The following is a 13512-nucleotide window of genomic DNA, read 5'->3' on the forward strand; positions in this document are numbered from 1 at the left end:
GGCATAGCAAGGATACAGGAGTTGTGGGGTACATTGACTCTGATTATGCAGGACATGCAGATAGTAGGAAGTCCACTTCTAGCTATGTGTTCACTTATGCTGGAGGGGCTATCTCTTGGATGTCCAGGGCGCAGAAGTGTATGGCCCTTTCTACTACAGATGCCGAGTATATTGCAGCCACACAGAGGCTTGTAAGGAGGTTAGGCCATTTGATTCCAGACCTTGGTATGACAGATGCTATGCCTACACTACATTCGGATTCTATAAGTGCCATTAAATTGGCCAAGAATCCCGTCTTCCATGCGAATACGAAACATATTGAGGTGAGGTATCACTTCATTCGCGAGGTCGTTGAGGACAAGTTTGTTGGCCTTGCCAAGATTCCGACTGAGCAGAATCCTGCAGACTTGCTCACGAAGAGCCTCACTATAGAACACTTTGCCTTCCTCAGGAGATTGATGGGCATTGGATGAGATGACGTCTTTTTCCTCATCATGTTGTACATGTGTACATGTTGTACTATATTTTCTTTTTTTGCTCTCTCACTGGGGCAGATTCACCTTTAAGTGGGAGGTTGTTGGGGGTAAAGGCACCTCCGCTTAGCCACATGTGTATTACTACACTGACATTATCCGCCGCCACTGCACACTGGAGGTGGCAAGCGCCCATCACAGTCACTTATTCTTTATTCTTTTAGTGATAGTTTGAATAAAGGAAGGCCCGGCCACACATTGTGGTTGTTGGAGTTCCCACTTTGAGTTTCACACTCTCTCTTGTTCTTGCTCTCCATCCACCATAGCTCTCACCGCCAAGCTTCTTCCTCTTGGGTTCCACTTCCCTTTCAAATAGCTCAAGTCCAATCTTATTATCATGGGATTATTGTCAAGTAGATCAAGCTAACAATCATTTTCCTTAACATGGTAATATTTTCAATATATTGTCCATCATCAACCATCTTTATGTTTTGGTCCAATGGTGAGTCAATTGGTTGTTGTCATCCCATACGTTTCCAACATTTCCAAGGAGTATTGCATTTGCACTAACCAAATTCCATGCAGTAAAATACCTCAACGATCCAATATCTTTGATGTCAAACTCATTATGAAAACCATGCTTCACTTCTACAATCTCTCTTTCAAGAGTACCTATCATGATAAGATCATCAACATAAATATCAACAACCAACATTCCATCCTCTGTATGTCTAATATAAAGTGAGTAGTCAATCGTACTTTGCTAAATGCCATGCTGCATAAAAACTTACTAATCCTTTCACACCAAGCTCTAGGTGCGTACTTTAACACATACAGTGCCTTCTTTAGCTTGCATACATAATGCAGATACTTAGGGTAAACATACCCTTCCGACTATTCCATATATGTTTCCTCTTCTAAGATTCCATTCAAAAAAGCATTCTTGACATCCATTTGATATAGATTCCAACCATAAATTGAAGCCAAAGCAATCAATTATTTAAATGTTGTCATCTATACAACATGACTAAATGTCTCCTTATAGTTCAATCCATATATTTATGCATAACCCTTTGTAACCAACCTTTCTTTATATCTTTCTAATGACCATCCAACTTTCATTTGACCTTATATACTCACTTGGAACCAATGGCTTTCTTTCCATAAGATAGTTCATCTAGATCCCAAGTTTTTTTCTTGTTCAAAGAATCCATTTCCTTATCCATGGCTTTCTTTCAATCTTTACTTTCAATTACTTCAAATCAAGTGGGCTCCAAATGCTTCATATAAGAGACCATATACACATAATGCATCTTCATGTAGCCATTGTATATCAACCTGCCAAAATTGGATGCTCACTCTTTCCGATCTTCTCAACTAAGGTGCACTAGATGGTGTTTCAATTTCTCTTACATACCACTCATAATCCATAGACTCATCTTCTGAACTCTCACCCATAGGTGCACTCCTCAACCTACTACTACATGGGCTATAACCTCCACTGCTTTTTGCATTATCTTGTAGACCAAACATGTCTTCAATATCCTAATTTCCATGGGTTTTGTTTGTTGAAATTTTCTTTCCATAACCATCCTCATCACTATTGTCATAAGTGTCTAAATTAATTGTAGCTTAAGGCTTATACCACAACCCATATTCATTGAGCCTTACATCTCTACTTATGTAGGCTTCCTTAATAACAAGGTCATAGCATTTATACCCTTTCTTTTTATTTGGATAGCCAATAAAAATACATTTGATGGCCTTTGGTTCCATTTTTCTCCTCAATTCATCAAGAACATGAACATAGCATACAGAACCAAACACCTAAAAATATGCAATTGTATGTGTTCTCCCATACATCTTCTTATAAGGTGACATATAATGAGTCAATGATGTAGGCTTCATGTTTATAAATGTACTATATCAATCCAATAAGTCAATGGCCAATGCATTTGGTTCATCATAGCTTTTGTCGCTTTAGCAATGATCCATTTCTTTCTTTCTGCAACAACATCATGTTGATGTGTATATCTACATGTAGCCTATCTCTTTATCCCATGATCTCTTAAAGTAATCACAAAACTCATTTGATATGTATTCACCTCTATTATCCGATCTCAAACAATTTATGTATGATCCAAACTAGTTTTATGCCATAACTTTGAATTTCTAAAATTTCTCATAAGCCTCACTTTTATGTTGAAAAAAATAGACCCAAGTCATCCTGCTGAAATCATCAATGAAGGTAATGTAAAACTTGCATCTCCCACTCAAAGAAGTATTTTGACATGGACTCCATATGTCTAAATGAACCATTTCCAAAGGATATATACTAATTCTCCCCCTCTTTGGAAATGGGAATCTAGATTGCTTGCCAAACTAACATGCCTTATATACATGGTCATAGTTTACATAGCCAAAGTGTGGAAGACCATGAACAATGTGAGTAGATTGTATTTGTTTTAGCCTTTGTGATTTTACATGTCCATTCTTATATGCCACAATTCAACATCCTTGTCCATGTCCATCTTCCACATACATAGAGCTTTGTATGACATGAGTACCTACATTCAATGCAAACAACCTATCTTTCTTTTGGCCACCTACACACAACCTACCAGGTTTGACATTTCTAAACTCCTCAATGAAACAACCATACTTATTAAACCTTACTTGCAACCCTTGATCATCCATTGGTTAAATAGAAGAAATATTCTTAGTGATCCTAGGCATATACAAAAAATCCCCAAGTTTATTTTTAATCCCATCTTTGGTTACAAATGGAACATTGCCAATGTGAGCGATCCTATGTAGTATACTATCTCCCATAGCAACATACTCTTTATTTTGTATTTTTTACTTCCTATCAAACCATTTTGCATGATGTGTCATATGATTCATAGCTCCTGAATTAAAAAACCAATCATTCTCTCTAGGGAAATGTGTGATGCTACCAAGTATATGCTTCATAGCAAAAAGATGACCTCTAGGCGATGAACCGCCTCTAGAGACATAACTTGTACCACCATAACCACCTGCGTAGTGACTATACTGAACCCATTAATCGAATCAAGATCCTCTAAAATTTGATTTATCTTCACAACATGGTCACTAATGCTCTGATTTCTGCACCATGCACCATGCAGCCTTTGCTTTAACTTTTTTTAAAATCTTCATGCAAGTTTTATACATCTTCTCAATAATCTCCCATGCATCCTTACATGTGCTAACCTTCTTGATATGCGGGATCAAGGTCTCTGAAATACATGTGCTAGCATTCTTGATATATGGGATTTAGGCCAAAAAATACATGTAAACTAGACTCTAATAATATGGATGTCACATGCGTGTCCAATTGCTATCAAATACATCAATACATCATGTCCACATGTTACACATATGCTCTTCAGTAAAGTAACGCTGAATTTGGAGCTCAAATGGTGCTTGTACGGCCCAAAATGCATCAAAATACAATCCAAAATATTTTAAATTTGTCTATTTTTTAACAATTTCTTGTGTTGAAAATGATGTGCCAAAAAAGCTCAATATATACTAATTTTTTCAACCAAAAAAAAAGATTTTCCTCATTCCAAAATGGTACCCAAAAGTTGCATAGAAACAACCTTTTTGCCCTTCAAATAATTGATTTTTTGCACAACAATGTGAACATAACTAAGTGTGAGTAGTTTCAAACTTTGCAAATGTGAAAGTAGTTTTCAAAATATCTAGATTCATCCATTCCAATGTGAACAAGAGTCTTAGTCAGCCACTTGAAGATAGTGTGTGGATGGCCCTTAATTATAAGGCTTAATAACCTTAGAGAGGATATACCTTTTTTAAAAGTTCAAATCATGAACAAGGCAATAGCATTTGCTATACCCAAATTAAAATTTTTGCCTCATGCCATATCGTGGATGAAGCCAATCCATAAACACACATCCTCTCGTAGCAAACAATTGAATTTGGAGCCCCAAGCTCTCCTAAAACCACAACTCACTTGATCTTCTTCTTCTTTATTACTCTATAGCATAAGCCCCCTGCTTCTTTTTTCTAGGCAAGCCTTGTGCTTCTTCCACAAGCTGGCCATGTGCTTCCATTATCAAGCCCCACATGCCCCAAGTTTAAGCAGCCCTTGAGCTTCCGGACATCAACCATGAACCGATTAGAGAACAAAAGAAAACCAAACCATTGTTGTCATACATCATCTACAACCTTCAACGACTTCCAAAATATATCCAAAGCAAGAACTAATGCCCCAAACCCAAGTTACAATGGCTCTTCAAATCCATGTACTTGCTTTGAGTGACTTATCTGGAAGAAAAAGAAGACAAAGCTAATGAAGATGCCCTTTTTCCACATGCAACTCTTGTGAAGGATAAAGCTTTCAAAGAATGGATTCAAGTGATTGCAAAATATTAGGATTTGAGACCAATAATCAAACTATTCATAGTTGAAAGAGCAATGGTGAAAGAAAGTGGGATGGGTGGTGGAGGTTTTTCCACATTAAAAATTACGTAGTAGAAGTTGGAGCTTGGAAGTCAAGCATTGTTTGAAAATGTCATAATTTAGTTAATCTGTCACACTATGTGACTAAGATGGCCCCTTTTCAGAGTGGTTATCTATTGCTTTATTAGCATGATTAGAATGCTATTGTTAATGCCACCATTGTCAAAGTAGAGACTTAGAGGCATTCACAAATCCACCACGGCTAAAGCTATTGGTCACCTTCAGGAGACGATGTGAAGGTGAGCTTGCAGAGGGGCTTCTCGAAGGTAGCCATTGATGCTAAGGGGCTTATTGATGCCGGAAATGTCACTTTAACTCACCATAGCTAGGGTCTATTTGTAGAGCTGAGGTATTGCAAGAGGGAGGGCTAATCCATGTAGGCATATGTAACATGCTAGAAACCGTTACCTTCACATGAAATTTCCTTTTCTTGCACCTTCAAAGTGTATGTTGACATACAAGAAAATGATAAAGGTGAAAAAGTTCGTGATGATATTGTGAGATAGGGATTGTTGCAAAGAAACATTGTGTTTGAATGTATACATTTGCCAAATCTAGTGCAACAACAAAAGCTCAAGGAATTCTAGATGAGCTTTCTTTTCAAGATGTAATCTATTGAACTTTGCCTATCACAATGTATGTTGAACGAGCGCAGTACCTCAACCCTTAAAGTATATACTTGCATAGGAGTAGCTGACAAGGGCAAACAAATTCGTGCAAAGATTTCTAGATTGGGTTTTTTTGGAAAACTAGAAGGAGTGTTGGATGAGCTTCCTATCTGTTATGTACTAGCATGGAATGGACTTATTGCTAGCTATGCACAACAAGGGAAAGGTAAGGAAGCACTAAGATGTTATAATGCAATGCAATGCGAGGGTGAATCTCTCAATACAATCCATAGGAGATAGAGGCTAGCTACCAAGGGAAAGGTAAGAAAGCATTGGGATGTTATAATGCAATGCAATGTGAGGGTCAATCTCCCAATGCAATCCATGGGAGGTAGATGCTAGCTATTAACAAAGTAGTCATGCAAGTGGTACAAGTGATAAGAAAAAGAGAGGCATACAACTCATTTCCAATTTCAATAAGTAGAGGTGGATTGGTAAGGTTGTCAATGTGACCTGCCTTAAGCCCTAACAAAAATGGATCCTTTGTGCTTCTTTATGACAGTGTTATGCAACCAGATCTAGTTTGACCTTCCTCTGTGTATGTATGTGTATTTATATTTATATTTACATACATTAATATAATGTGTGTATGCATGTGTGTGAGTGATATAAAGAAATTGGATCTTACTTTCTATGGATGACTTTTTATCTACATCACATCACAAGTTATTCTATTTGTCTATGGGTTTAAACTATATGCAATGGTTTGTAGTCTTGATAAATCTATCATTTTAACATAGAAAACCTCAATCAATCATCTAATATCTCATCTTTCAAGATATCGCTTTCACCACACGGATGAGGTTCTCCAATGGTTGACACAACATCCTCTCTTATTGTTGGAGCTGCAAAGAGAATGGAGATTGCATAGAGATTCACATACACACAGAGAAAGAGAGAGAATGCTATGTTTGTGGTGCCTCCAATAACTCTCTTGCGAGTAACACCTTATTATCTTATTACTCAAATAATAAAGAATAAGTGTATACATATATAGTTACGATTAGTGAGTAAGATTAGCAATTGGCCACATTGGCCTTTACCCCAATAATCTTCCACTTGAAGAACAATGTGCTTTCAAGGGAAACAAAAGAATAAGAGGATTTGTGAGGTAAATACATGAGTTACCATCACCCAATGCCCATCCACTACCTGTAAACATACCGAGGATTTGTGAGGTAAATACATATGAGTTACCATCACCCAATGCCCATCCACTACCTGTAAACATGTCAACTTTTTAGAGGTCAATAAACTCTTGGTGAGCAAGCCTCCACAATTATTATTAGTATAAACTTTGACAAGCCCAACTCTTTTGTCCTCAAGTACCTGATACATGAAATAATCTCACTTTTGTGTGCTTAGTTTTTGTATGAAACATAAGATTCTTTGTTAACATAATGGCAATCTTAACTATCAATGTGCAACAATGGTATGTCTTTATCGAGGTCTAAGTCTCCCACTAGGCGAGTATGCCACATAGCTTCTTTTTACACCTCTATGGCTACATGCTCAACTTTAGTAGTAGATAATGCTATGTATTTCTACAAACAAAACATCCATGAGATTATACCACCATACAAGGTAAAAACACATCCTATGATTGACTCTCTATTGTCAACATTTGTGTATCCAAGTACACCACTAGTACTCCCAAAGCATATGCACATATCTTTTATACCACTGAAGTATGTCAAGATGCCTTTCACTACTTCCTAATGCTTTTTGCCAAGATTTGACATGTATCTCATAAATAGTCCCATTACAAAAGCAATGTCCAAGTGAGAGGCAATCATAGCATACATGAGATTGCCCACACATGAAGAATATGAAACCTTAGCCATTTTAACCTTCTCCTCCTCAAATTTGAGACAACTATTAGTACCAAGTTTCACATATGAAGGCAATGGAGTACTAATTGCCTCCTACCATATTGAAACACTCCAATACTTTGCTGACATAATCCTCTTGGAACAAATAAAGCAACCTCTTTATCCCATCCCTAATTGTTCACATGCCAAGAATATGATTTACATGTCCCAAATCCTTCATTTCCAAGGATTCCATTAATCTTTTCTTCAAGGCATTAATCTCATGCTTGTTTTTCCCAGCTATTAACGTATCATTCACACAAAGAATCAACACTATACAGCTTGGTTAGAAGAGTTAGACAGGCCATCTATCTACTTCATGGAGGTTTAAACTAAGGCTAGTCCAAAGAGAAGCCAATGAAAGCATGCTCAATACCCCAGCAAAATTGCTTATACCACTATGCTGTGATACATGGAAGGCTGAAGATTGCTACGTATACAACCTTCAAAGAATCATAAATAGGCCAGCCAATAATATTCTTATCCTTTCTTCTCCATGGGATGCCAAACGCTCAAGATACAACAATTAAGTCGTGATAATTAAACACAGCTAAAATCTTCTCGTTCTCTCCCATCCAAAAGTTTACATATGTGCAAGCTATATGCTCTTACTTTGGTGAGAGAAGTTTGGCTAGCTGATCTACTGGCAAACCTCCCATTGCTGGCACATCAACTGTTGGCAGAGGTGCCCGTGGTCTCCTGGAGTGCTTCTGTTTCCTCTGCTGCTCTCTTAGTCTTCCAAAGTGGATGTTTAGCTCATCATCAGAATCTTCCTTTGTTCTCTTTGGTGACAATCTGTGGATAAGACCATGTGTATAGACTGGTCCAGGAGGGGCTGACGGAGCAAGTTCGTTTGCCATTTTCAACACATAATCTGCATCTAGATTTGACCCATCAAGTTCAATTGCCATTCCAGACTGAACTGCCTGCTCCCACAAGGCATCCACTCTCACTGTAGCAGATTCACTCTCCTTTGTAAGCTCAGAAACTGAGAAAACATCCTGTTGCACCTCATCTTGATTTCCAGACATAGTATCCCTAACCTCATCCAAAAGCTCATAATTTGAGTAAGTTACCTGTCGTACTTCCTCTTCACTATCATACACAACAGAGTCATTACTCAGATTCATGCTGCAAGAACTATTGCTGAGCTGTAACTGTGAAAGAGTGCCTACTTGCACATCGTTTTGACATTCAAGCCCATTATTGATCCCCTCCATCCCAGTCACAATCAAACTTTCCCTTCTAGATTCCTCAGCAACCTCCCCTTCCATATTGGGATATGTCAACAAAAGAGCCTCCTCCAAAGCCCTGTCAAATTCACCAATAGAAGTCCCATCTTGAACACTCAATTCGTACTTAGCTTCAAGAACATCGTCCATTTTCTTCTCTTTGAGCTCATGATCTGCTGGTACCAAATCTGTGGATACTATCTTGTCCATGTCATCTTCCACACAACTGTTGCTGCAGACACAGGAAGCATTGATTTCACCATATCCTGAGCCATTTGTTAGTAATTCATCCTTTGCAAGCGATCTTTCAAGTGTTGTTTCATTGAATAGCCCAGTGGATTGAACAGCACCACCACCTGGAATAATTGAGTTGTTTTTGGTATAAGAGTCCAGCACAATTTCATCAGTAACTGATTGACAAGGAGGTTGCTGTTCCTCAATGGCTATGTCATCTAAAGCACTGCTAATAGAGTGATCGACGGATCTTTCATTGGATAAAAGTTCCACTTCATTACCAACTGATTGACAAGTAGGCTGCTGTCCCTCACTGTCTACATCATCTGAAGCACCAGTAATAGAGTGTGTGAAGGATCTTTCATCAGATGAAACATCCACTTCAATATTGAATCTGCTAGGATTCAATTGTGATGTGCTAGATGATGAAATTTCATCAGATACAATGCTGCCAGATAAGTTAGAAGTACAGCTTTCCACATTAGAGACCACATTACAATCGTTATAGACAGGATTGCTTGTCAAAACTGCAGCTGCTTCTCCACAGTTTGAGTCAGAAACTGACGAGGCATTGGAGCCTCTACCCTTCCACAACAAAATTTTCTCATCCTTGAAGGACAGCAGAACACAAGGTACTAGATCCTGCAATGAAAAGGAAGCCTCATGAGTCCATACAACTTAAAGCAGGTCAGAATGGAGATCTACAACCCAAATCCTTCTGAATACAAACATATGTATTATCTAATTCTAGGGAAAACTGCTATCAGAAAGTGTGTAGAAACTTGGTAATAAATTCTCTGAAAGGAAAGATTCTGCTTTGACATGAAGCACAGTAGCTTAACTTTAATATCCAAGAAAACCATCCAGAATCACAGCGCTTACTCTTAATTTAGCTCCAATTTTTTTGTAGTCGCTTGGATTCAAACCTTTGCAGTCAAGGCTCACAAGATCATCAACCTTGAAAGCATTTCTCACATCCTTCACAAGATCCAAGTAGACTCCATTTTTAGCTGCAAGATCACAATGACACTTTATGCTGCAAATTGTCCATATAGTATTGGGAGAAGAATTCTCAGGCTACAGATTAAAGTTACTGTCTTGAACAGAATGACATACCCAGCTTGCACAATGGTTCTACTTTCCGACCTAAAAGACGGAGCTTAAATGCCTGATCCTTTGTCAAACCTTCAGGTACCTGCTGTATTAGTTTTGGATATATAGGGGTAGCCGGTTTCCAAAGCATGAGAGGAATTCCAGGGCGATCTTTATAATTGTAGTTACGGCCTCGGAAAAGATACAAAACACCACCGGTCCGATAAATAATCTTTCCCCCTGTCTTATCCTGCCATTCAATCATATATTTGCAATCAGTTCTCAGCATTTAACCAGACCAATGCTAAGCCTAGAAAGTCCACTAAGTAGGTTCAGGATGAAGAGCTTACCTCAATGTGAAAGCAAACATTCTCCATGTCCACAGTGGGAACACCTTTGCATTTAATTTTGCACACCCTTCGTCTTTTCCAGTGAGTATGGATCAGCTCCAGCATATTATGAGTTAAACCATCCCTGCCTAGAACAGTAAGATTGGAAAGTGTATAAAAATTAGCTGGAGATAAAGGGTTGACTGGGTATGTGCATAACATAACAAACCATTACTCAAATACAGAAGAGGTTCAGCAAATACCATACTGTAAATACTACTCAGCAAACCCCAGTACTGTAAGTACTATTCAGAGGAATGAAGGTTAGTTGGCCATTTCATATCCAGTCATTCTGTACCGGTAAATATAAACCTTGCAAGTGACAATGCAGAAGTCTGTCGTATGAAACGTACCAAGATTAAGTTGGCGACTTTCCCGTTGGCATCTCTCAACAAGCATCACAATCTCCTCTTTACTCAGAGGCGCTCCCAATATTTCTTCTCTCGTTTTTGCAGGCCTTGGTCCCTCACCTGCTGGATAAGGACCTGGATCTTGCACAGGTTTTATCCCTTTTTTTCCTTTAGGTGGTGGATTGAAAGAGTCAAACTCTGGCACTTTTTTCTTCTGAGGCTTCAAAGGAGGACCACCAGTCCATGGCCTTGGCATTGTTCTAGGCCCAAATGGAGAGAATTGAGGCTCTCTATACCCAAGAATTGGTGCATTGGGAGTCTCTGAATAGCTGAATTGGATCTCAAAAGGAAGATCTGGAACACGCAAGTTCGCCAGAGGCCCAGATTTACTATCATCTGTTGATTCTGTGGATACAGATGTAGACTTGAGTTTTTCAGTTGATGACAGATGGCTATCCACTTGCTCACAAGGCAACTCTGCACTAGCGATAGCATTTGAGACAGCCCTTGTGGTAGGTCTACCTGTCTCATCCTCAGAATCTGAAACAGACCAATCAAACAGATTGCTGTTTGTTGAATTTTTGACATTTCGTGATTCTGGATGTTGCAAGCCAGATGAGGAAAAGGTGATGTGTGATACATCTTTGTCAAAGTCATCATCATTACCTTCACCTGGCTCCAACACACCCTGCAACTTTGTAGCTTCCACTTCACTGGGCAGTGATTGTGATGGTTTTTCCAGATTGATTGAGCTACTGGCAAATGTCTTAATCCTTCCTTTTTTTGGCTCAGGCTTTGAATATTTTGAGTATTTTCCAGGGATGGAAGATCTGGAGGGAGTGGATCTAGAGCCAATGGATTTAGACAGAGGCCGAGTAGGTGTGCCAACATCCCTCCTTTTGTTAATCGTGAGAGGGTTTGAATCTGAAGAAGGTCTTTGGCTGCTTTCCCATGGAATAGCAGGAGGCTTAGAGAAAAAATTGAAAGGAGCTTCCACACCATTATCTTCATCGTCACTTTCGACCACTTGATGGTACATATTCCCGTCCTTATTCATATCAGCAGTAAAAGATTGATGCCCTGGAACAAGTCCTCCATTAGGCTGTGCTCTCGTGGCATCAGTATCAGTCCTGTGGAAACCAGAGCCACCGTTGATTCTACTACGCAGAGGCAAGGCCTCATCCCTTTCAGGAACCAGGTAATTCTGAGGTCCCTCCTCTGCAACACTCTGCTTTTGAGCCCGACCTTTCCTTTTAAAGTTATCCAAGATTTCTTGCAGCTTGGATGTGAATTTTGAACCGGTTTTGTCATCTTTGTCCAAAGAATTCGCCCCAGAATCCACTGTTCTGCTAGACAACAATGCTCCTCCAGATACACCCAAGGATGGTGCCGATGCTGACCGCTGAGGTGGTCCTCGTGAAAGGGTAGATGTGTTGCGGATGCTCGAAGAGCTTCCACTAAAAGCATCCGATTGTGCTGAGGCTGAGGAGTTGTCTGTGGACACACGCTTGCGGGAAAGGGGAACAACTTCAGGCTCTGTAACACGCTCAAACACTGTGAACCTGTTGTGGAGTCGAGAAGACTGATTCTCTGACACCTCAGCAACCCTGCCCTTTGGAATATCCCCTGAGACATCCCCAGTTGTCCTTTCAAATCGGGTACTCCTCTGCCAGGCATCCTCTTCACCTTGGAAGCGTCCATTTGGGGGCTGTCCAGCTCTATACCAGATGCCATTGCCATCATTCCGATGCTGAGAGTGCCTGTTTTCTGATGTACCCCTAGCAGACCTTTTGACATTATCACCATTGCCGTACGCATCAGACACGTCCCCTGCTATTGCTGAGCCTTCATATCGGGTATTCCTCTGCCAGGAATTCTCTTCACCTTGAGAACGTCCATTTCGGAGCCGTCTGGCTCTATTCCACATACCACTACCATCATTCCGATGCTGAGAGTGCCTATTTTCTGATGTACTCCAAGCAGACCTTTCCACTTTATTGCCATTGACGTACGCATCAGACTTGTCCCCTGCGACTGCCGAGCCTTGCTGCCTGTATTGAGAAGAGACAAGCACGACGCTAGGGAAGTAGAAGCCACTGCCTGTACGCCGTTTGAAGAGGGGATGGCAGAGGCCCGAGGGGAAGCCATGCGAGGTGCTGGTGAGCGAGAGGCATCTTGAAGAAGGCGGGATGGATAAGGCTGCTTCGAGGGAGGCCTGTGGTGTCGTTGCAGAGCATTCGATGGGGCGAGATACCAGATTTGCCAACTCCATTTCAGTGAAGCGCCGCCCTATTCAGGCACCCACCTTCCATCGATGAGGCAGCTCTTCACTCGTCTGCACAAGACATTTCATCCTGTTCTATGGATATCTAGACATCGTTTATGTCTAATTCTTCTCCAGCATATCATGTCTACCTATTGTTTATGTTTTATGCATCGCTAACATATCATGTCTACATATCGTTTCAGCTTGTAAATTTGGGGTCATAGCCCACTTGGATCAAGCGTAGAGTATTGCGAGTGTGGTGAGTTAGATCCCTTGGTTGCACTTTCCCCATGGCAACAATCTATTCTCGTCTAATTTCCTTTAACATGCCACATGTGATATCATCCTCTCCTCTCGTTTAAGCTAGCACAATAAAATAGTAGTCCAGCATTCTTTGAGCTTAATACTTCTTTCTTAACGATGCCACC

The 13512-nt window shown here is 40.0% G+C and overlaps 1 protein-coding gene across 1 annotated transcript; it reads right to left on the minus strand.

Moving 5' to 3' along the window:
* Positions 1 to 7463: 7463 nt before the first annotated feature.
* LOC148026017 (uncharacterized) lies at positions 7464 to 13269 on the minus strand. The gene is made up of 5 exons (XM_087693252.1): positions 10822 to 13269; positions 10430 to 10557; positions 10104 to 10329; positions 9870 to 9997; positions 7464 to 9629 (listed from the first exon to the last, which is right to left on the minus strand). The coding sequence occupies exons 1-5, from the start codon at positions 13088 to 13090 to the stop codon at positions 8130 to 8132; spliced, it is 4251 nt and encodes a 1416-aa protein (XP_087549378.1). The 5' UTR covers positions 13091 to 13269; the 3' UTR covers positions 7464 to 8129.
* Between the last annotated feature and the right edge of the window lie 243 nt (positions 13270 to 13512).

Source organism: Lygodium microphyllum, chromosome 14 (assembly GCF_053477565.2).
Source record: "Lygodium microphyllum isolate KBCC chromosome 14, Lygodium_microphyllum_v1.1.10, whole genome shotgun sequence".
Classification (NCBI taxonomy): domain Eukaryota; kingdom Viridiplantae; phylum Streptophyta; class Polypodiopsida; order Schizaeales; family Lygodiaceae; genus Lygodium; species Lygodium microphyllum.